We start from the raw sequence: 24995 nt of genomic DNA on the forward strand, positions 1-24995 counted from the left end.
AAAATGGATAAACAAATATTATTATTATGTGATCAATATTAATGCTATGAATATTATGATTGCTATTTCTCAAAATTAATTGTACTCAGACAACACATTGTTTATATAAAAATGGATTTTTTTATATTAAATACTTTTTTAAAACATGCAAAAAAAAAAAGAAGTAGCTTCTAGTACTGCACTCTAACCACTGCGCCACTACAGCTCAAAGCACTGTGAAGCGGTATATAAGTCTAAGTGCTACTGCTATAATAAACCTGACAGCATTTCATCATCATCATCATCATCATCATCATCATTATCATTATCATTATCATTATTATTATTATTATTATTATTATTATTATTATTCAAACTTCTATACCGCCATTCTCCTTTCGGACTCAGGGCGGCGATCAGCCAAAATAAAAACATTTATACATAACATTACAATTAAAAATAGATTTAAAATAATTAATAAATTTGGCCCGTAATTTAAAACTTGTCAATTTAAAATCAGTATCAAAATTTTAAAACCAATCCTAAAATCAAGACAGACCGGCTAACTGAAAAAAGTAAGTTTTTAGGGCCCGACGAAAAGTCCGGAGGTCGGAGATCACTCGTATCTCTGGGGGTAGATTGTTCCAAAGGGTAGGTGCCACCACAGAGAAGGCTCTCCTCCTGAGGGTCGCCAGCCGGCATTGTCTGGCCGACGGCACCCTGAGGAGGCCCTCTCTGTGGGAGCGAACCGGCCGGTGGGAGGCTATTGGTGGCAGAAGGCGGTCCCGTAAGTACCCCGGCCCTAAGACATGGAGCCATTTCTGTCCCTTCCTCCTTCATTTGCACCAAAGACAGTCAAGATAGAGCCATAGCACATTTCTATCTCACATAGTTTGACTTAATTCCCGCTTTGCTAGAGGATTTGCGCTCCTTTTCCAAAGTTAACTCTGCAAGATCGGAAGAACAAACATTGTCGGGCCATTCGGAATCCCTCAACCAAGTCAAAGGGTCTACCTGAGCCTGCTTTTGAAATTCGTCTTTCAGATCATCAAAATAGGTGGCGTTCCCGTCATATTCGGCATTGAACATCTCTTTCAGTTTACGTTTCTTCGCGATACGCTTCTTCTGCTCCTCTTCCTCCGCATCCGCTTCGGGGTTCTTTCCCTCATTGTCCTCTTCCTCTTCGTTTGCCTTCTAACAGCACGGAGAAAATAACAACAACAACAACAATTATAATATAACAGTGATACCTATTGTTATCGGGGCACTTGGTACCATGTCCAAGAATTTTACAAAACACATCAAGAAATTGCAGCTTTCTGCTATAGCACCAGCGGAACTGCAAAAAACTGCGCTACTCGGAACATCGTACATTTTAACATCGTACATTTAAGAAGATACTTGGTGGATATCTAGGATGCTGGAAGCAACCCGTATCAACCATCAGTGCCAGTCAATAATATTTGTGATACATTTTTAAATGTTCAGTTGACTGAGTTTCATGCTTAATTAATAAAAGATATAATAATAATAGTACAAGCTTCTAATTCCCCCCCCCTTGAAATCTGCAACACAGAAGTTAAAAAGGAAAATCCTTGTCAAGATGCCCCTTTTTTCTACGCTCAGTTGACAAGTTGGAATCCAGCATACAACAAAACCATCTAATCACATCAGACAGCGACTCAAAGTTAAATACAGGCAGTCCTTGACATACGACCACAACGGAGCCCAAAATTTCCATTGCTAAGCGAGACAGTTGCTAAGTGAATTTTGCCCCATGTTACGGTCTTTCTTGCCACGGTTCTTCAGTGAATCACTGCAGAAATTGCATTGACTGCCTTGACTTGGCTCGTCAGAAGGTCGCCTAAGGGCATCACGTCAACCTGGGATACCGCAACCGTCATAAATATGAGTCAGTTGCCAACGTTCTGAATTCTGATCACGCGACTGTGGAGTTGCTGCCAAAGTCATTAAGCGTGAACACCGGACATAAGTCACTTTTTTGGGACCTTTAAAGGATAACTAAATTACCCCGTTGTAAGTCCAGGACTGCCTGTGTTTAAATTCGAATGTTTTATACTTTTTCAGAGCTTGAGTGTTGTTCAGGGAGAGAGATTTTAATTATTACTTAAGAAGTGATTGGACAACCATTTGTCTGAAATGGTATAGGGTTTCCTGCCTAAACAGGGGGTTGGACTAGAAGACCTCCAAGGTCCCTTCCCACTCTGTTATTCTATATTTTATCACACAGCATCTATCAGTTAAATCAGACACAGATAATCAGACCATCTCAAACCTCGTCTCCTGGATCAGCTGATTTGCCTTTATACATAGTTCCTGTCTCGAGATCTTCGAAATCGCCGTATATTTCCTCTGGAAAAAATAAAAAGCAGAGAACCATCATTCATCTTTCCGAGGTCGATACAGGTAGTCCTCGACATACGACCGCAACTGAGCCCCAGATTCCTGCTACAGTAAGTGAGACGTTCGTTAAAGAGAGTTTTTCCTCCAATTTCACCCACCTTTCTTGCCAGGGTTGTTAAGTGAATCGCTGCAGCGGTTAAGTTAGTCACACGGTTGTTAAGTGAATCTGGCTCCCCCGTTCACTTTGCTTGTCAGACGGTCTCAAAAGGGGGATCACATGACTCCAGGACACTGCGACCGTCATAAATGTGAGTCAGATAGCGTCTGAATTGTGATCACGTGACCACGGGAATGCCGCAACAGTCATAAGTGTGAAGTGGCCATAAGTCACTTCTTTCAGTGACGTTGAACGGTCACTAAACGAACTGTTGCAAGTCCAGGGCTGCCTGTATTTTTGCTAAGTCTCCTGGCCATCGGACCCATCAATACCCTGGGGATCAGGCATGCTTTATTCAAAATTATCAACTCCTAATGATCCCCTCATCCGGTCCTCCTCAGACGTTCATGAATGCCCACTTTATTGACAGAAGGGGTGAGTTAGTCCTTGAGTTATGACCATAACTGAGCCTGGTCATTATGGTTGTTGAGTCTTCGTGGTTCTAAAGAGGGTCGCCATATGAACGGACTTGATCTTATAACCTTTTAAATGCTGGCTTCTAGCAAACCATCATAAACCGCAGTCACATAACTATGAGGCATTGGGCCGGTATCAAAACTGGATTTTAAGTAGCTGTTGGGAGGGTGGGGCTCCATCATTATGTCAAATAGTTGCTAAGCAACCGGTCATAAGTCAAGGACTACCTTGTATGAAGAAACAATACTTTTTTCCCCCCAGGTTGCTTCCAAGAAAATAATTAGGGAAGGACACTCTCTAATTTACCATCTTCCTTCAACAATTTTTCTGCATCTTTGTCCGCTTCCCACTTTCCGGTCACAAAACAGTCTCGGATGCTGTCCATCACCTGCAAAATAGAATAGAATAGAATAACAGAGTCGGAAGGGACCTTGGAGGTCTTCTAGTCCAACCCCCGGCCCAGCAGATCCTACACCATTTCTGACAGATGGCAGTCAAGTCTCTTCTTGAAAGCTTCCAGTGATGAAGCTCCCACAACTTCTGAAGGAAACTTCTGTTCCATTGATTATTGTTCTCACTGTCAGAAAATTTCCAGGTTGAATCTCTCCTTGTTCAGTTTCCATCCATTATTCCTTGTCTGGCCTTCAGGTGCTTTAGAAAATAGCTTGACCCCTTCCTCTCTGTGGCAGCCCCTCAAATATTGGAACACAGCTATTATGTCTCCCCTGGTCCTTCTCTTCACTAGACTAGCCATGCCCAGTTCCTACTGTTCTTCTTATGCTTTCGCCTCCAGTCCCCTAATCATCCTGGTTGCTCTTCTCTGCACTCTTTCTAAAGTCTCAATAAACGTGTCTGTTTTACAGATTCACAGCAATTGACAATCCTTTTTCCAGATTAGTCCATCATCCAACAAATCTGAAGAAGCCGTACCTCGTCCGAGTCCCAGTCCTGAGGGGCTTCTGTGGGAAATTTGGAGCAATCCAGAGCATCAATCTTTCGTTTCGATTCTTTGTCGGGACGGCTGACGCGAAACAACCCGCCGAGTTCCACATCTCGTTCTCCTTCCTCCTCCTCGTCAACATCCTCGGCCACTGAGGAAGAATCAAGGCAGCATTTGGGCTACAATTAAAAGTTTTCGCGGATGCAGTAGGGGTAGTCCTCAACTTCCAATCATTCAATTAATGACTGTTCGAAGTTGTGACGGGATTGAAAAAAGTGGCTTGCATCTAGTCCTTGCGCTTATGGACATCACTGCACCCGCGCAGTGAGATCAAAACAGGCAACAGGCTTGTGTTTACATTTTGGCTGCATGCTGTGGTAGATTTTTTTTTTTAATTTGATTTATATGCCGCCCTTCTGCAGAGACTCAGGGCGGCTTACAGTGCGTTAAGCAATAGCCTTCATACTTTGTATATTTTATACAAAGTCAGCTTATTGCCCCCACAAACTGGCTCCTCAATTTACCTACCTTAGAAAGGATGGAAGGCTGAGTCAACCTTGAGCCTGCCAAGATTCGAACTTACTTTAATTGCAGACAGCTGGTGTTAAATTACAGTGCCTTGTCTGAAGAGCTATCCAGGCTCCTGAATTGAATTGTCGAGGTTTACCATTTTAAATTCCCTAAACTTCCCAAAAGACACTCCCCCCCAAGCTGGTATATTGAAAATAATTAACTATTGTCTCAAAGTCCTCCATTGTCAATTCCACATTTACCCTCTTTCCACTGACTGCGTTTCTGCCTGCATTTTGACCAAAAATGCAAGTGCCTTTAAGACCCCTGCCAAACTAAAACAAACTCAAAAGGCACTCCCCTGGTTAGGAATTGCAATTAAGAATCCAAATAGAAAAGTTCTTACAATGCAGGGGAACTGTTGGCTTTTTCCTTGCTTGCTTTCATCGTACTAATGGTGGACTGATGATGACAATCTCACTAAACTTTGAATCTATACGTTTGCCTAAGGTCCTTCCTTCCCTCCTTCCTTCTCCCTTCTTCCTTCCTTCCCTCCTCCCCCCTTCCTTATCTTTATCTCCTTTCTTGACCTTCCTCGACCTCCCCCTGTTCCGTCTCCCCTCCCTCCCTCTCTCTCTCCCTTCCTCTCTCCCTACCTTGACCTTCCTTTGTTCCTTCCTCCTCCTTCCCTCCCTTCCTTGAACTTCCTTTGTTAACCAACCTTCTTTCTCCCTTCCTCCCTCCTTTGACTTTCCTCCCTTCCTTCCACGACCTCTGTCCAGGGGTGAAATCTAGCAGCTTTTGACAGGTTCTGGAGAACTGGTAGCGGAAATTTTGAGCAGTTTGGAGAACCGGCAAATACCACCTCTGGCTGGCCCCAGAGTGGGGTGGGAATGGAGATTTTGCAATATCTTTTCCCCAGGAGTGGGGAGGGAATGGGGATTTTGCAGTATCCTTTCCCTGGAGTGGGATAGGAATGAAGATTTTTCAGTATCTTTCCCCTGCCACGCCCACCAAGCCACGTCCACAGAACCGGTAGTAAAAAAAAATCAATTTCACCATTGCCTCCCTCCCTCCTTCCTTTCTTTTCTTCCTTCGTCCCTCGCCTCCTTCCTTTCTAATACAGGCAGGGCAATATATTTTTACCTGACCCATAAACGAGTTTGCGGAGATTCGGAGCAGCCTGTTGCTGCCTCAAAAAAGTTTCAGCTGCCTTCTGGGTGAGGTCTTCTTTCCATTTCAGAGCCCCTAAAAGGAAAGAGAAAAAAAAATAAGATTGTTCCTTTATCTAAATCAGATTAAACAGTCAATGATTTTCCCTATTTCTTTTAATGCCACTTACATAAATACATGGCCCAGGCATAACAACTTCATTGGTTGAATGTTTATGCATGCACGTCTCCTTAATTTGAGCTGCACAGCAAATGTGTGCAGCTATTCAGAGGTCTCACTGGACTTAACATCAAAGTAACTGTGCACGGGATCTTGACCTCACTTTCCTTGCTAGAAAAGGCTAATATTAATATTAATATTAATAATAATATTAATATTGAAACTATATTAAAATTATAGATTAAAATTATTGAAAGTAATGGGGTGAGCTCCCGTTACTTGTCCCAGCTTCTGCCCACCTAGCAGTTCAAAAGCACATAAAAAATGCAAGTAGAAAAATAGGGACCACCTTTGGTGGGAACATAACAGCGTTCCGTGCGCCTTTGGCGTTTAGTCATGCCAGCCACATGACCACGGAGATGTCTTCAGACAGCACTGGTTCTTCGGCTTTGAAACGGAGATAAGCATCATCCCCTAAAGTCGGGAACAACTAGCACATATGTGCGAGGGGAACCTTTTAACTTTAACTATTGAAAACTATAAAATATCCGCCAACTGACGTGCAACTGAAAAATGTTTTTGTGGGTGTTTGAAACAATTGACCGGTGGACGAAACAGGTAAGATGCCTGGGTAAATGCCATCAAAAAGAAATGAATCATCGCCATAAAAACATTGTGACCAACATTTTGAGAGATTCAGAAGTACGTACCAATTGTTTCTGAAGAAAAATCCAACGCCTCTTTATAGTCTTCGTCCTCTTTCAAGAGATCTTCCACGTCATCTTCGTTCTTCATTGACCCAGAATCTTGTATCTTAACACCAGCACTTTGTAGTTGAGATTCTTCTTGGCTTGACCCTTTGAGGTTGTCATCGGCATCTTCCTCCTCCTCCTCCTCCTCCTCCTCCGAGGGGCTTTCCGAAGATAAAGGTCCATCTAAATCTGGCACTGGTGCCTCTTCAGCAGTCATTTTTTCAATCAATGTGATACGGGCTACTTTTTTAACTAGCTTTTTTCCGTTCCTCATCTTGTGGTCCGTTTCGCACGATAAAGATTTATTCAATCGAGCTGGGTTTCTGGCGGTAGATTGGGAAGGTGTCGCCTCCTCTTCCTCTTCACTTTCGTCCATCTCTTTGAAGTCGTCTTCTTCTTCCTCTTCTGAACTCACCTCAAGATCATCATCACTGTCAGCAAAGGCTGGCCGCTCCGTTAGGAGCGCAGGCTCCGTTTCATTTCTGCTTCGCTCGGAAACCAGATACTGGTGTAGAAAAGTGTCATCTTCTCCTTCCTCATTACTATCACTCTCCCCTATGTCCTCCTCCACAGACATCCCCTCTTCTTCCTCCTCCTCCTCTTCCTCCTCCTCCTCATCACTTTGGTCTTCATTTTCAAAGACTGCCTTCCGGCGTGTCCTCCCAGTTCGCGGGTCTGTTTCCTTTTCTTCTTTAGGCATGGCAAAAACACTGAAAATTAAAAATCTGTTTCAGGCATCTAGCAAAGCTTCGTGAACCTCTCAAGAATAAAGTCAGCATAAACTCCTTGACAATACAGGCAATCCTCAACTTACAGCCGTTCGTTTAGTGACCGCCCGAAGTTACAATGGCACTGAAAAAAGTGACTTAGGACCGTTGCGGCATCTCCCACGGTCACGTGATCGAAACTCAAGAGGCGTGGCAATGGATTCATATTTATGACGGTCGCAGTGTCCCGGGGGTCACGTGATCCCCTTTTGCGAACCTTCTGACAGGCAAAATCAATGGGGAAAGATGGATTTGCTTAACCACCTTGTTACTGATTTAACAACTGCAGGGACTCACTTAGCAACCGTGGCGAGAAAAGTCATAAAACGGGGGCGACCCTCACTTCACAAACGTCTCACTTAGCCACAGAAATGTCGGGCTCAATTGTGGTTGTACACCAAGGACCACCTGTATTTTAATTCACCCTAGATAAATTCCACACTTTATTTCCCTCATTACAGTCAGCGTTACTATTGTGCTTCCTGTATTGAGAGTGTCCACAAATGCAGTTTAGGGCAAATAATGGGCGTTTTCAAAATAAATAAATTCACCCCTCTCCCTTACAACATTGTAGGGGTACTTATGCATTCAAAAGAGAGTTATTAATTCTTGCAGGTTACTCATCCTCCCTTCTTTTGTATTGTATTGTATTGGTGGTTTGGAAATTCATGACCAGCATAATGTCATAAGTTCATCTTAGATCCTTTATCCTCTGTGCATCTTTTCCCTATATCTCTTCTATACCATGCAGCAGAGTTCAATCAATCAATCAATCAATCAATCAATCAATCAATCAATCAGAATAGAGCTGGAATGGACCTTGGAGGTCTTCTAGTCCAACCCCCTGCTCAAGCAGGAGATCCTATACCCCTGATGGTGAACCTATGGCACACATGCCAGAGGTGGCATGCAGAGCCCTCTCTGTGGGCACGCGTGCCATCGCTCCAGCACAGACAAAATGCTGCTGGACACGCACCAAAACAAATGATGGGCAGACCATGGCTCTGATTGATGGGCGCGGTTTCGTTTCGCAAGTTGATAGACAGCTGGGGGCCTATTTGCGAATGGTCCCCGCTCCTTTCCTTCTCTTTCGAAAAACCCTCCCTGGCCTTTCACTTTTTCCACCCCCGATTCCCTCTGATAATTGTCATTTACTTGCCTTCTTTCAAAAATTACACAGATACACAAGCAAATAACCTGTGCATTGATGAGACCTAATTGCAAAGAATGGGTGTATGCATGTAAGACTAGAGGGATCTTGCACACAGCTCTCTATCTCTGCAGAAATAATGGATACCTTGCTGCCCACCTCCTCGCCCACTGCTTGGTCCCCTTGGTGTGTTCTTTTCCTGTGGCAGGATTGTCTCGGATCATGTGCAGAGTGCCTTCACAGTTCAACACCCCCCCCCCAAAAGGTTCAGACTAGGATTAGGCCTTTCAAATCAACCCCTGCAAATTTTTAGCCCTCAGCAGAGCAACAGAAAGGAGAGGGAGGGAAAGAGAGGGAGGGAAAAAGAGAGAGAGAAACAGAGAGACAGAGAGAGGGAGGGAAAGAGAGAAAGAGAGAGGGGGGAAAGAGAGACACACAAAGAGAGAAAGAGAGAGGGAGGGAAGGAAAGAGAGGGGGGAGAGGGAGGGAAAGAGAAATGATATTACAAAAGTTTTTCTTTTTTACTGTTGCTAAATGTAATATTTCAAAAACAAAAAAAAATGAAGGGGCATACAAGTGCATCTATCACATTTTTCTTAGGACAATTAGCTGAACTCTGCCTTGTTTATCATTATTTTAGGTAAACCTCAGTATTCAAGTTAAATTGCCGTGTTGGCACTTTGCGATAAATAAGTGGGTTTTGGGTTGCAGTTTGGGCACTCGGTCTCTAAAAGGTTCGCCACCACTGCCCTATACCATTCCAGACAAATGCCTGTCTAGGCTCTTCTTGAAAACCTCCAGCGATGGAGCACCCACAAATTCTGGAGGCAACCTGTTCCACTGATTAATAGTTCTCACTGATGAAAAAGTTCCTACTTAATTTGTCTGTGGAGATTCTCAGTCATCCAGGTCATGGATGTCCCAAAGGTGCTTTTTCAAGAGGCAACTGGACTTTATGCTTTTTCTTTGAAGTTGTTCAGTCAGAGCTGGAAAAGCTTCTTGGATGTTGGGGCCAATAGGTTGACTCTGTAAACCGCTTAGAGGGGGGCTAAAAGCACTGTGAAGTGGTATATAAGTCTAAGAGCTATTGCTATTGACTCAACCTTCCATCCTTCTGAGGTGGGTAAAAATGAGGACCCAGATTGTTGGGGGCAAGAGGCTGATTCTGTAAACTGCTTAGAGACGGCTGTAAAGCACTGTGAAGTGGTATATAAGTCTAAGTACTATTGCTATACCATTTGAGATCCAGTCTCTTCTTAAAAACCTTCCAGTGATGACCCACTCATGACTTCTGAAGGATTGTGCGTGAACCTACTGCTTACCTCTCGTTTTCAACATCCTCCGTGTCTAAAGGCTTGGAGTCCATGAAGAGAGAGACTTTGCTGGAAGCCATCTTGGCATCGATGGTGGAATGTGCTGAGATGAGACTCTGGACGAGCTCGTGGTTCGGTCTTTCTTCCTCCTGACGAATGAATAGCATTTCAGTCACCCTTTTCTAAGGTCTGTTTAGTTAAGGTATTTATCACAGCACTGTTTTAGCAGCCTCCCAATAATCACTGAATATTTCAGGGAGTGCAAAAAGCTGCTTAGAGGGACAAAGGTTAATGGCATTCCCGCTTTATTTAGTCTTCCATCCCAAGGTGGAACCAGACTTTTAAAGAATTAAAATAAAACTTCTTTTCAACCAATTGACAAAGTTGTTATGGATTAGATTATAATTAGATTAGGTTATAGATTAGACAAAAACCACAGAGGCCAATCCAAACTTGAGAATCTCTGCTATCACCACCTTAGTTCAGAAAATAGGGGATTAGTTAAAGCCAATTTTTTTTCAACACAAAATGATGACAGCCATCAAGTAATCGAGCCCTTATGGCACAGTGGTTAAAGTGCAATCTTAGCAATAGCACTTAAGACTTATATACCGCTTCAACAATGCTTTGCAGCCCTCTTTAAGTGGTTTAGAGAATCAGCCTCTTGCCCCCAACAATCTGGGTCCTCATTTTACCCACCTCGGAAGGATGGAAGGCTGAGTCAACCTTGAGCCTGGTGAGATTTGAACTGTCAAATTGCAGTCAGTCGCTGGTCAGCAGAAGTAGCCTGCAGTACTGCTCTCTAACCACTGCACCACCCTAACCCTCATTTTAGTGACCTCGGAAGGATGGAAAGCTGAGTCAACCTTGAGTCGGTCAGGATGAAACTTGTGGCAGTGGGCAGTCTGCCTGCAATACTGCATTCTAACCACTGCACCATCACAGCAAAGTTTGCAGGCAAATTCCGACCACAGGCTGGAGTTCGATCCTGACGAGGCTCAGGGTTGACTCAACCTTCCATCGTTCTAAAGTCAGTAAAATGAGGACCCAGATTGTTGGGGGCAATATGCAAATAATGTTTTACTTTGTAAGCCACTCAGAGAGGGCTCTAAAGCACTATGCAGCGGCATATAAGCCTAAATGCTATTGCTAATTGCTGTCAGGTGCAAACAACCAGAGTGTCAATCGTCCGACTAATGGACCCAATAAAAGCAGGGACTTTTCAGGAACTTAAAAATACCAAAAACAAAACTTTATTGAATTCGTCATTTCAGCACTGAAGAAAAGCAAAACCAACTCTAAGTTTTCCTGCATAGTTAAAGATGAGTTTCATCCCTCCCTCCCATGGAACGGGATTCCCATTGTCCAATTGGGAATCAGCCTTTTGTTTTGATAACAGTCCACATCTTGGCCAACACCTGCAGAAGTGTCCTTGGCTCTCAGGGTTGAAGATTGTAGCCTCCACATTCCAGCTCACCCTTCCCTCCCTCCCTTAGTTCTTTGGCAAGTTGAAGAACAATAATAATCACAGGAAGCTTAAGTGTTTTTCAATCTTGACACAGAGCTACACGTGCAGAATGCAAGCTAACTACTTTATTACCTTCTGCCTATAATACAGGAATCTTCCCAGCCTTGTCTTGGGAACAAATAGCTAAGACTCCAAGGTACCTAGGGGTGCTCAGTTCTCATCCTCTTGTGGTTAAGCACTGACTCCAAGCTTGATCCCACCTCCCTGGCAGGCTGGAGTGCTTCCCAACAAATGCTTTAACAATTAACAGCAATTCATAAACAGAAAATTAAGCGCAAGCCTTAAGTCATACCTCTCTGCCCCGATGGGAGTGGCTTCCCCCAAGGTCAATATACACAGCATCTTTGTCGTATACCAAGCCCCCAACCCCCGAGAGCGGGGCGTAAATCAGTTTCTCCTTCTCATTTAAGCAGCGTTTCTTTTGATGCTCAGGAAGGGCGCAAGGATCTGGCAGGAAGCTGACATCGCTGACAGTGAAATCCCCGACACCTGAAGGGGAAGAGATCATACCAGCGTCAAAATGAGAAGGACCGAGATTACGTCAACACAATCTTAAATGGATTCAAAGATGAAAGATCACGCGTTAGATTGATCACTGAAGCAAAGAAAGCTATATGACCTTTATTGCTGATCAAAAGGAGTTTAATTCTAACCCTTGCCTTCCTGCTACCAACATTTCTCTATCCTGCCTCACAATATAATCTGTTGAGATATATAACACACACAGAGACTTATAAAACTGTTTTCCCGAAAATAAGACCCAATTGGAATATAAGCTCTAATGAGTCTTTTGGAGCAAAAATTAATATAAGACCTGGTCTTATTTTCAGGGAAACACGGATATTATTGTAATTTGCTTTGCATTTCATACGCGAATAACTGACATAGAGATCTAAAAATTGGAAAACAAATTTATTGATTTGTTTGAATAATTTGCCTGGCCGCCCATCTCATAATAGCGACACTGTTTCAGTGGTAAAAACTCTGCCACCATAAAACTAAACTGCCATCCTCTCTAACTTCAAGGAAATAAAACAGATTCCATTTAGAAAGAAATGTAAACATTTCTTTAGTTAAATTAAATATTTAGTACAACAGGCTTCCTGACATTGGTTTTAGGCAAGATACTTGCTAATAACCCCACAGTTAAGATCTTGTCATCCAGGGCTTCACCCACATCCAAAATGATACAGGAGGACTTTGGACCTTATCTGAGCATTGGACAGCTCTATTTGTTCAAGCAGCCCAAATTTGTTCAGCCTTTCATGAAAGGCTCAAATGTTTTAAGGCTGTGATGGCGAGCCTGTGGCACGCGTGCCAGGGGTGGCATGCAGAGCCCTCTCTGTGTGCACATGCGCTGTCGGCAGCCGAGCAGGTGGGTCCTGGAGCACCTCAAAACAGCCCAAAAAAACGGTTCGTTTTTGGCCCAAAAAAGGCCCTGAAAACAGCTCCAGAAACGGCCAAAAAACAGGCATGCATCCCCAGCCAGCTGGTCTTCAGGTTTTAGGTGCTCTGGCACGCGCGAAGATCCGCTGGCCAACATGCATGCACATGCTGGAAACCTGAAGACCAGGCCAGCTGTTCAGGTTTCCAGCGCATGCAGATGCACGGGTGTTCCGGTTTGGGCACTCGGTGCCGAAAACGTTCGCCATCACTGCTTTAAGGAATCCACACATTAATGTTTATGCTAGTGTTTTCCAACTTCAGCAACTTTAAAGTGTATGGACTTGCTAAGTGGGGAATTCTGGGAGCTGAAGTTCACATACTTTAAAGCTGTTGAGGATAAAGGACACTGGTTTATGCAACTCTTAAAAGCAATGACATCTCTCGTTTTTTGTGTGAAAGGCTGGAAATAGTTGGGCTGCTTTAATGAACCACAGAGAAATGTTTGGCTCGAAGTCCTTCCTTCAAATCATGGTCAAACTTTCCTATTTTCCACCTTAAATAGGAACAGGGCAAGCCCCTTTTCAAAGCTTAGATCATTTTTAAGGACTCTTTGCGTTCTCCCCAGGCAGTGAGGAAGAAGCTCTTGGCATCTCTTAAAGGTACTTCACTATCTTTTGATGACAAAATATAGTAGCAAAGAAAAAAAAAACCCTTCCGATTCTATCCCACCTGCTATGTGTATTTGGCTTTTGTTTTTCAAGTGGGATCCTCTTAGATAACCATAAAGGGAAACTTTCCGGTCGCATTTTGGATTAACCCTGATCGCCTCTGGGTTTGTCAAATCTTCCATCCTGCAGATGTAAGAATATCAGGGTTAGAATGTTTAGAAGGAGATGGAAAACATTCTCTGTACTCTAAACTGGCACAATAGTTGTCATGTTGGTGAGAAGGGTGACATATAAGTAAATAACAACAACAATAATACATATCATTCTTGATGGTTAGCTACCTGAAAGTTTGAAAACTTTGCTGTAGGACCTATCATTTAAAGTGAACTTTTCTTCCGGCTCATCCACGTTTGCCCAAATCCTCTCAAGTTGCTAGACCCTAGGATGGGAATCATTTTTAATCTATTTTCATGCTATTAGCAAAAGAGGGAGGGAGGCCAAGGAAGGAAGGTGAGAGGAAGATCAAGGAAGGAAAATCAAAGGAGGGAGGGACATCAAGAAAGCAAGGAAGGTCAAGAGAGTCAGGGAAGGTCAAGGAAGGAAGTTCAAGAAAGGGAGGGAGGGAGATCAAGGAAGAAAGAAAAGAAGGTCAAGGAAGGAGGAAGGAAGTTCAAGAAAGGGAGGGAGGGTGGGTCAAGGAAAGAAGGGAGGAAAAAAAGTCCAGGAAGGTCAAGTGGAATAAAAGAAATTACCTGTCCACCAAGACGTAGGGATGAGTTGTCTGCCAAGTCAGGGGACGGAATTTCATCACGGAGATAAACCGCCCTAGATTGTGGATTTCCTGTTTTTGATAGTCTCCGTGCACCATCCCGGAGAGGTAGAACAATTTGGCACCCTAAATTTAATAATTAAATAAATTCATAGAACGCACATATGCTTAAATTGCAATTTAAGCAATTCACTTGCCTTTAACTGTTGTTTTTTTATCCAGAAATGCTATTTCTTTCTTTGAATGCATGAGTTTAATTACCTTCTAAAACTTAGTTGGGTTAACATGAAAATTCGAAACTCAATGTAAACTGAGCAAATGGCAGGTAAACACGTACGCACACCACAGTATTGTCCCAAATAAAGAAAAGTCACATTGCTAGAAGGACATAGGCAAAAATTGATGCCAGTTTCGCAGGACACTTTATCCTATACAGGTAGCCCTTGTTTAGCGACTGACTCATTTAGTGACCGATCAGTGTTACAGTGATGAGGTTTAAATAACTTTCTGACCTACATTTCTATTTACAACTTTCGCAGGTCCATAAAGCAAAAGAAAAATGAAGCTGGGTCATAAGCACAGTCATGGTTTCACTTAGCAACTATCTTGCTTAATAACTGTCCCAATTGCGGTTGCTAAACAAGAAGGACCTGTTTATAATTTTTATCTTTGCTTCAGGGAACTAGACAGAGGTAGTCGTCGACTTACAACAGTTTGTTTAGTGACTGTTCAAAATTGCGTCACTGAAAAATGTGACTTATGACCCCTTTTCACAGTGACAAACTTTGCAACCTCCCCGTGGTCACGTGATCAAAATCCAGATACTTGGCCAGCTGACTCACATTTATGACGGTTGCAGTGTCCCAGGGTCCTGTGATCCCCTTTTGTGACCTCCTGACAAGCAAAGTCCACGGGGGAAGCCAGAGTCAATAAACAACCGTGCGACTAACTAACTTAACAACTGCAGTGATTCACTTAACAACTCTGGCAAGAAAAGTTGTAAAAACGGGGCAAAACTCACTTAACAAATGTCTCACTTAGCAACGTAAATTTTGGGCTCAATTCTGGTCGTAAGTCGAGGTCCTACCTATTTGTACTTGTAGGTCCTACCTATTTAACTTTCTTTTTTATTTTTTCATTGTTTTTATTTTTATTAAATGTAAAAAGAGCAAAAATTTCAATGTCTATATAAACTGTGTTGTCTGGGTATAATTAGTTTGAGCAATAATAATCACTATAATAATAGCATTCATAACATTAGTAATCATATAGTAACAATATCTCATCATAACATCTGCTAAAAAAACCCACCTCAGGATGGAGATTTATTTATTTCCCGCCTTTACTATATTTACAAATAACTTGAAGCAAGGAGCATATCTAACACACTTTCCTGCTCTTATTTCCCTACAACAACCACCCTGTGAGGTGGGTTGGGTTGAGAAAGCATATCCAAGGTCATCCAGCTGGCTTTTATGGCTAAGGCGGAACTTGAACTCGCAGTCTCCTGCTTTCTAACCTGCTTCTAGTGGTTAAATCAAACTGAGTTGAAAACTAGTGAAAACAGGACCCGTCAATCTGTGGTTTTAAAATGGAATTATAAAGTTACAACAGCTCTTGGGTTGTTTTTTTCATTTTTGATACACTTTTCCCAGTCGTTGAAGGCAAGTTGACGCATGTCATACCTGATAGACCTCAGTCCAGAACCGATGCTTTAATCTCTTTTTGGTCTTCCTGAGTTGCTTGTTATTTTTGAAGCTGTCCAGGTGTGTAAGAACACCCATGATCTTGGGGAAGCCATGGACCTGGCAAATGTTCAGAAATTCAAAGGTTTCCATTTCAAATCCAAAACTGGCATCGATCAGCATCAAAGCCTGAGAAGGAAATTGAAAATAAATAAATATACTCTGGGGGGAAAAAAACAACCTGTTGCACTTTTTTTTTGTCTCACTAAAACATGCCAACTCTAAGTAAATACTGATAAAGCTCAACTTTCATGCGCTTATCTATTGAATGCATTGGTATAACTTAAATCATTTCCCTTTTTCCCCCTCCCATCTTTAATTTATTTTGCTTCGTGTACACCTTTTTTGAGGGCTTTGCGTAACGATACTTACATCAAATTAGATTCCCTTTTTTCCCTCACATCTTTAATTTCTTTTGCTTCTTATAGGATGTTTTTTGGTGCTTTGCATAACATTGCTTACACCAAAAAGGATCGGCACCGTAGATGTGTTCATAGAAGGGGTAAGGACAAAATCTGTTCTCACTGTATCTCTTTTCTCCAAAAGGAAAAGTCACTTAGGTCTGGGGCAGGGGTGAAATCCAGCAGGTTCTAACAGGTTCTGGAAAACCGGTAGTGGAAATTTTGAGTAGTTCGGAGAACTGGCAAATACCACCTCTGGCTGGCCCCAGAATGGGGTGGGAATGGAGAATTTGCAATATCCTTCCCCCAGGGATGGAGTGGAGATTTTGCAGAATCCTTCCCCTGGAGTGAGGTGGGAATTGAGATTTTGCAGTATCCTTCCCCTGCCACGCCCACCAAGACACACCCAAAGAACCGGTAGGGAAAAATTTTGGATTTCACCCCTGGTCTGAGGTCTCCAACCTTGGCAACGTTGCGACTCGTGGAATTCTTCAGCTGGCTGAGGGATTCTGGGAATTGATGTCCACAAAAGTTCCCAAGGTTGGAGACCCCGGACCTTAAGTAATGATCTGGCCTTACTCTTATCGGACCTTCCTAGTTATTAAAACCAATCGTTATGTTCTGGCTTTCAACATATATCTCATTATTAATTAAATTATGTAACTAAAATAAACTGGTATTTATTATGGCAAATCAATTGTTCCAACTATTAGAAGAATGTGGAAAGAAACAAAGAAGAACATACAATTGGGGTTCACTCTTATGGACTAAAAAAAAACATATTAATTGAAAGGCCAAAATGTTAGGATGCAAACCAATTCTTAATGTATTTTACAACAAAACAGCCACACCTCTTAGACTTTAGAAAATGTCTAAAATCATATACAGGGAGTCCTTGACTTACGATCACAACTGAGCCCAAAATTTCTGTTATGTGAGAAATTTGTTAATTTTGTTCCATTTTACAATTTTTCTTGCCACATTTGCTAAGTGAATCCCTGCAGTCCTTAAATTAGTAAAATGGTTGTTAAGTGAGTCTGAGTTCCATATCCCCACTGACTCTGCTTCTCAGAAGGTCGCAAAAGTGGATCAGGTGATTCCGGGACACTGCAGCCGTCATAAACTTGAGTCAGCTGTCAAGCATCCAAATGTAAACCAGGTGACCATGGCGATGCTGCAGCGGTCATAAATGTGAAAAATGGTCGTGAGTCACTTTTTTCAGTGCCGTTGTAACTTCGAACGGTCACTAAGCAAAGTATTGTAAAAGTCGAGGTCTACCTGTACTAATGTTAATCGGATTTTTATCTTGAGGAAACCTATCTCTGTCCCATGATATACCAATAAAACTTACCAGATCGGCAACTTTGGCAAGATCAATCATCGCATTAATATCGCACCCACATTCAATGATGGTGAGCCGGCGTTTTTTACCTGGCCGCCAAAGGCAAGAAACAGAACAAGGAAGATTGTTATAACTTTGTTTAAAAATACAAAGATTTTTTTTTAAAAAAAAATTGCAATCCAACATTAAAAAAAACAAAACCTGGTTATATGCGAGATGATATAGCCAGATAAAGCGAGCCAGTAAGAGAACTAGTTTGGCCTAGTGGTTAAGGTACCAGTCTGGAAAAACTGGCAACCCCGAGTTCAAATCCCGCCTTAGTCATAAAAGCCATGAAAAATAGTCTTTCTCTCTCTCTCTCTCTCAGCCCAACCCACCTCACAGGATTGTTGTTGTGGGGAAAATAGGAGGAGGGAGGTGTGTTGCGTATGTTGCCTTGAGTTATTTGTAAAAATAATAAAGATGGCAAAATAAAATATAACTGTAGAAAATGGAATAAATTCCACCACAGAAGGGTAGCCAAGTCGCTTATATGCCGTGTCCTGGATAGAGGGGAGTGAACTGCCAATAATCTTTTCTGCTGTCCTCACCACTCTCATCACTTTCCTGTCTGAAGCAGTAATGCTTCCAAACCAGACAGTAATGCCATAGGACAGGATGCTCTCGATCGTCCCTCTATATAAAGTGGTAAGGACAGGGGGAGGAAGGAAGATGTTTTGGGGTCAGGTTTTCACCCGAAAACAACCTGCAGGCCTCTGGTCAGCGCTGATCTTTCTTTCAGCGTCTAAAACTGAGAGCAGCGGTGGGTGAAAACTATAGAGGTCTTCTTGTTGTTGTTTTTTACCTGATACGATGGTCACAGGGCCTTGAATTTCAACCAATTTCTGCCTTGTGAAATTCTTAATGAGGCACCTTATCAAGGTGCTTTTCCCAACCTTGGGGGGGCCCACCACCACTACGACCACTGGAGGGGGTTCCAAGGGAGTGCGATCCACCACTGGAATATGATGCTTTTTGGTTTTCAAATCCTGGGTCCTGTTTTAAGGATAGGAATTGCAGCTGAGTTAAAAAACAAAATCATGTGATCATGTCGACTACGTTCAGGTGTAAGCACAGGTAGTCCTTGACTTATGGCCAAAACTGAGACATTTCTATTGCTCAGAGAGACAGTTATTAAAAGGGAGCTTCGCCTCGTTTTCAGACCTTCCTTGCCACAGTTGTTAAGTGAACCGCTGCAGTTGTTAAGTTAGTCACACGATTAAAGTGAACTTCTGGCTTCCCCATTGACTTTGCATGTGAGAAGGTCACAAAAGGGGATCACATGACCCTGGGGACACTGCTACCCGTCATAAATACAAGTCAGTTGCCAAGCGGCCGAATTTTGATCACCTGACCATGGGGATTGCTGCAATGGTCATAGCTGTGCAAAAGTCATAAGTCACTTTTTTTGTGCTGTCGTCATTTCAAATGGTCACTAAACGGACGGTTGTAAATCGAAGACTACCTGTAGTAGGCCCTGGCTTATTACTAGGAGCAAGAGAGGGTTTCCAAACATTTTCATATGCAACTCCCACCATCCAATGCAAAGAATATACTACATACTCTAACTGGAAAGTCAAATATTGAAAATACCGTATTTTTCGGCATATAAGATGCACCTACCTTTTTTGATGAGGAAAAGAAGAAAAAGAAATCTCCCTCTGCCTCTGAGCAATTTTGCCTCATTGGAGCAAACAGCAAATAGCCTGCTTTACTTTCATTTTCGTTTTCAGCATAGCTTGATTAGCACAAGGAAAAAAATAACCTGCTCCAGCAATTTACCTCCTTGCAGCAAGAACAAATCAGCTGAGAGTCGGGAGGCCGATCCAATCAACTTGCGCTAATTAGGTTGTGCTGAAGCTGAAAGGATCTGTTTTTTCTTGCTGTTTGCTTGCAAGGAGGTAACTGCTGAGAGGCAGAGGCCAAAGGGTGGGGGCCAATGGGTGGGCAGGGCTACATTCGGTGTATAAGATGCACCTACATTTTCACCCCCTTTTAGGGGGGAAAAAGGTGTGTTTTATACGCCGAAAAATACGGAATGGCTGATTCCATTTTACAATGATTGTATAAAGACAGTTAAAAGAGTCCATTCAAACAGTGAGTTTGGGGAGGAAAACTAAGGTTCTAGTTCTTATATTGCAAAGTTTCAGAAACAAGCTGTCATTCAGATGAATCTTATTCCAGAGAATACAGAAACGCAGAAACAAATAGTAAAAAGAAACATAACTGGATTTTTGTTCTGCTCAACAATTAGCTTTTCCTTAAACCCCATCCTTTAGCCAGGCAGAAGAGAAGTTCACTTCATCTAATAAGCTGCTTGGGGTCTTGCTCACATTCCCCCAAATTACATGATGTATCCTTGGGGCCCTGAATATTGCTATGGGGATGAGAGGGATACGTCTCAAACTTAAGAGAGCCTCCATTCTCTACAGAAAGTCTTCATCGGCTCAATTTAATTCATTTCTCTCATTGTGCTGTAAACTATAAACTTGCCTATGCTTTGCCCTAGACTGAGGATATGTATTTCTTTATATTCATTTGTATCCTCCTGCCTTTATTTTTTACAAACAACCTGAACAGATCTTATTTTCTGTAATATAATTTGCCATCCCACCCCATAGAAGACTCTCTAGAGCCAATAATGGTGGTAGGGTTAGCAGAGCAAATCTAGTCGTAGAGAGACCTGTGGAAGGATCTGGCCATGCGGACTGCAGACTGGACCGCAAAGGCCTTGGGGTTTCTCTTCCTGGCATCCTCTTCATCTTCGATTCCTAAATCTTTCAAATGGCGCTTCTTTTTCTTGCCAGCCTTGGGACCGCTGTGTTTCTTGCGATGTTGTTTCTGGTTGCTCTCCTCCATCTTTCTCCCTTGGGTCCAGCAATCATGTGAGGCAAAAGACTTTCCTTTTCACCAAGGAACTGTAAAGTTAGGAAAAGAAAGTATTATATATGTGATACAGACTATCATTGAAGCAGTAGGCATGTCGTTGATACATAACAGCTTATAGACCTCTAAATCTCTTCTGTCTTTGTGGAAAAGATCTTTAATTCTGTAAATTTTATAAATCAACAGATGGCCCTACACCAACTTAAAGATCAAAGCAGCAGAGAGTTTTATTCAAATGTTTTCCAAAGTCACCTCCCCAGTCATGCAATTTTACAAATTCAATGTAAATGTGGGACAGCCCCTGTGCAAACTCAGAAAAAAAAACAAGGGAAATAAAGTAGCAACTTTTACTTTCATTTTTACAGTATCCTTTTCCAATTCAGCATCCTACACAGTTCCAATTTGCATGCTGGGGGTGAGGAGGGAAACAGCATTTCCAGAAAGAGGAAAGACATGCAAAGGGCGAGGTTTTTCTGCTGTATATCAAATTACATTCCTATCTATCTATCTATCTATCTATCTATCTATCTATCTATCTATCTATCTATCTATCGGATGTGTCCCCGAAACACCAAGGTTTTTTGGCTGTATATCACAACACACACACACACACACACAGAGCCCTATAGGCCAATTGCAAGATATTTATTTTTTCCCTGGTGAAAATATTCCTGTATTTAGAAACATTCACAGACCGGGGGGTCAAAGGAATAAGGTGATATTCAAAAGAAAATAGCAACAAAGTGGAACATGCCATATACATTTTAAACAGTTTTAGATTTTGTATGCTTTGTATGTATGTCTTGTTTTTACTTTGGCTGTTCACCGCCCTGAGTCCTACATTGGAGAAGGGCGGTATAGAAATTTAAACAAATAAATAAATAAATAAAAATACATTATATAATATAAATTCTGTATGGGGTCTGACTTTTGGTACATTCTGTACACAGAAATAAAACTATACATCAATTATACTGTATAAAATTGTAAACAAAATGATAGATGAGATAGATAGACATACTAGAGACAGATAGAGATACAGTAGACAGACAGAACAGATATAGATAGAAACAGACAGAGATAGATACTTTAGACAGACACAGATTAGATCAATCAATTGATCGATTGATCGATAAAAACAGAGAGATAATAGAGAGATACAGTAGACAGACACAGATTATAGATAGACAGACAGACAGACAGATAAAAACAGAGATAGAGGGATAATATATACAGACAGACACAGATTACATAGATACAGATACACAGATAGGTAGATAGGTAGGTAAAAACAGACATAGAGTGATAATACAGTAGATGGACACAGATTACATAGATACAGACAGACAGATAGATAGATGATAGGTAGGTAGATATGTAGATAAAAAGACAGAGATTATAGATACAGTAGACAGACAGAGATTAGATAGACAGACAGACAGACATTAGAAATAGGGAGACAATAGACAGATTAGACACAGATATATTAGAGAGAGACACAGTAGACAGAGAGACAGATTAAATGGATGGATGGAGATAGATAGATATAGAAATGGATACATGAGACAGATAGAGATGGACGGATGGATGGATGAATAGAGAGAGAGAGAGAGATGATAGTATAGAGGGAGGGGGGACTAGAGGGAGGGGGAGAGGGGAGGGAGGGATAGAGACAGACAGACAGGGAGATGATAGATACAGATTACAGCCCGAGAGATGATAAGAGTAGACACAGATGAGAGAGAGGGAGAGAGAGAGAGAGACCTAGATAAAGAGATAGATACTCTGTGCACAGCCAACCTGAGAGAGAGAGAGGCGGGCAAAGCCTGCTATTAAGGCTCCTGGCATGGCCCATCTTGCGTTCCCCACAGCAGCACCGTCCTGTTTCCAGGGTTACCGTCGGGCCCAGCTCAAAGCCATTTCCGACAGCCGCCCCCCCCTCCACCCCCGCGAAGCCAACGGACTTCTCAAGGCCCCCTCAAGGCTGCCAAATCTCGAGTCAGGCGAGTAAAAGCACGCGGGGCCCACTCCCAGGACCGCAGTCCCACCTCCGTCTCCCCGCCCTCCTCCCTCCCCATAAAAAGCCCAAACCTCGTTCAGACAACGCGCCGCCGACACGGGTTAAACTTACCCGGCACTCTGTCTCCCCGCATGGAACCTCGGCCGGAAATCTCTCGTTCGGTCCGATTCTTTAAAAGCGTCCCATCCGGAAACAGCGGCTCGTGTCTTTGCGTTCCGCGCTAGGGGGAAGATTATCTCGGTGACACCGGGCGCGCGGGGGGGGGGGGGGGAGGAACCATAGCAACCGGCCGAACGCGAACTTAACCTCCCCTGATCGCTGGTAGCTTGCGCCCTGCAGCCCCCTCCTGGTTGGAGTCGATATTACAGACAGATCAGTTTAGAATAGAATAGAATAGAATAGAATAGAATAGAATAGAATAGAATAGAATAGAATAGAATAGAATAGAATATAGTGGAGAGGAGAGGAGAGGAGAGGAGAGGAGAGGAGAGGAGAGGAGAGGGGAAAGTAGAGTAAAATAGTGTAGAATAGAATAGAATAGAATAGAATAGAATAGAATAGAATAGAATAGAATAGAATAGAATAGAATAGAATATAGTGGAGAGGAGAGGAGAGGAGAGGAGAGGAGAGGAGAGGAGAGGGGAAAGTAGAGTAAAATAGTGTAGAATAGAATAGAATAGAATAGAATAGAATAGAATAGAATAGAATAGAATAGAATAGAATATAGTGGAGAGGAGAGGAGAGGAGAGGAGAGGAGAGGAGAAAGTAGAGTAAAATAGTGTAGAATAGAATAGAATAGAATAGAATAGAATAGAATAGAATAGAATAGAATAGAATAGAATATAGTGGAGAGGAGAGGAGAGGAGAGGAGAGGGGAAAGTAGAGTAAAATAGTGTAGAATAGAATAGAATAGAATAGAATAGAATAGAATAGAATAGAATAGAATAGAATAGAATAGAATAGAATAGAGAGTGGAGGAGATGAGAGGAGAATGTAGAGTAGAAGAGAAGAGAATAGAATATAGAAGAGAAGAGAATAGAATATAGAATAGAAGAGAATAGAATGTAGAGTATAGAGTAGAATAGAAGAAAATTAGGCTAGGCTAGACTAGCCTAGACTAGACTGGAGAAGAGAGGAGAGGAGAGGAGAGGAGAGGAGAGGAGAATTAGACTGGACTCGACTGGACTGGACTGGACTGAGCAGAAAGGGACCTTGGAGGTCTTCTAGTCCAGCCCCCTGCTCAAGCAGGAGAACTTCTACCATTTCAGATAAGTGACTGTCTAGTCTCTTCTTAAAAACATCCAGTGATGGAGCATCCATGTTTTCTGAAGGCAAGCTGTTCCACTGGTTAATTGTATTACTGTACAGGTATTCCTCAACTTAGGACCACAATTGAGCCCAAAATTTATGTTGCTAAGTAAGACATTTGCTAAGTGAATTTTGCCCCATTTTATGACTTTTATTGCCACATTTGTTAAGTGAAACACAGCAGTTGTTAAATTAGTAACACGGTTGTTAAGCGAATCGGGCTTCCCCGTGGACTTTGCTTGTCAGAAGGTCGCAAAAGGGGATCATGTGACCCCTGGCAGTCACTTCCAACCGTCATAAATGTGAGTCAGTTGTCAAGCATCCAAATTTTTTTTTTTTTTTTATTGCAAAAGTTTTACAATTACATTTTCACCCCTTTTTTCACCCCCCCACCTCCCTCCCCAAACTTCCCATCCTCCCTAACCCTCCCTGACCCGCCCCCCCCCGGACTTCCCTATTACATACTCATAACTAATAACACTAATATATAAGCCTGAACCCATCCCTCCCCCTATATAATTTTTCCTCTTTAATATTTCTAATACATTATTTTCAAATAAAAGCTATTTGATACTTTCTAGTTTGGTATTTGTTCTGAACATATTCTATCCACCTTTTCCATTCCCATTCATAAGTCTCTTGTGAACAATCCTTTAAATACGCTGAAATCTTCGCCATCTCTGCAAAACTAGCCATCTTCAAAGTCCATTCCTCGATAGTAGGCAAAGCTTCATTCTTCCAATATTTACCTATCAACAATCTTGCTGCAGTTATCATATACAATATTAATTTTATTTCACCCCGTGTAAAACCCTTAACTATACCCAATAAAAACAATTGTGGAGAAAATTGAATTTTTTTCTTCAAAACATTCTGCATGACCCACCAAATTTTTATCCAAAAGGCCTTAACTTTCCTACAGGTCCACCAAACATGATAATACGTAGCATCCAAACATTCGCATCTCCAACATTTTGGCTGAACATTAGGGTACATACATGACAACTTTTTGGGATCTAAATGCCATCTATAAAACATTTTGTAGAAATTTTCCCTCAGGTTCTGGGACTGTGTAAATTTAACATTCTGAACCCAAATATTTTCCCATGTTTCCAACATCACTGGTTCTTCAAAATTTTGTGCCCACTTAATCATACAATCT

At 42.1% G+C, this 24995-nt stretch overlaps 1 protein-coding gene across 2 annotated transcripts in view; it reads right to left on the reverse strand.

Annotated features, from left to right (window-relative positions):
• Positions 1-22679, reverse strand: part of BMS1 (BMS1 ribosome biogenesis factor) — a 38408-nt gene extending 15729 nt beyond the window's left edge. For both annotated transcript variants that reach the window (XM_070945746.1, XM_070945745.1), the window contains exons 1-15: positions 22637-22679; positions 20303-20537; positions 18425-18615; positions 17590-17669; positions 15778-15966; positions 14076-14218; positions 13385-13506; positions 11562-11758; positions 9751-9890; positions 6470-7221; positions 5574-5675; positions 3908-4068; positions 3284-3365; positions 2276-2352; positions 994-1173 (exon numbers count right to left, since the gene is read on the reverse strand). In XM_070945746.1, coding sequence (XP_070801847.1) covers positions 994-1173; positions 2276-2352; positions 3284-3365; positions 3908-4068; positions 5574-5675; positions 6470-7221; positions 9751-9890; positions 11562-11758; positions 13385-13506; positions 14076-14218; positions 15778-15966; positions 17590-17669; positions 18425-18615; positions 20303-20478 — 2592 coding nt within the window. In that variant the 5' untranslated portion in view covers positions 20479-20537; positions 22637-22679. The remainder of the gene's footprint in view (positions 1-993; positions 1174-2275; positions 2353-3283; positions 3366-3907; positions 4069-5573; positions 5676-6469; positions 7222-9750; positions 9891-11561; positions 11759-13384; positions 13507-14075; positions 14219-15777; positions 15967-17589; positions 17670-18424; positions 18616-20302; positions 20538-22636) is intronic.
• Between the last annotated feature and the right edge of the window lie 2316 nt (positions 22680-24995).

The sequence above is a fragment of the Pituophis catenifer genome, unplaced genomic scaffold, assembly GCF_029215685.1.
Source record: "Pituophis catenifer annectens isolate HBS135680 unplaced genomic scaffold, rPitCat1.0.hap2 SCAF_6, whole genome shotgun sequence".
Taxonomy (NCBI): Eukaryota; Metazoa; Chordata; class Lepidosauria; order Squamata; family Colubridae; genus Pituophis; species Pituophis catenifer.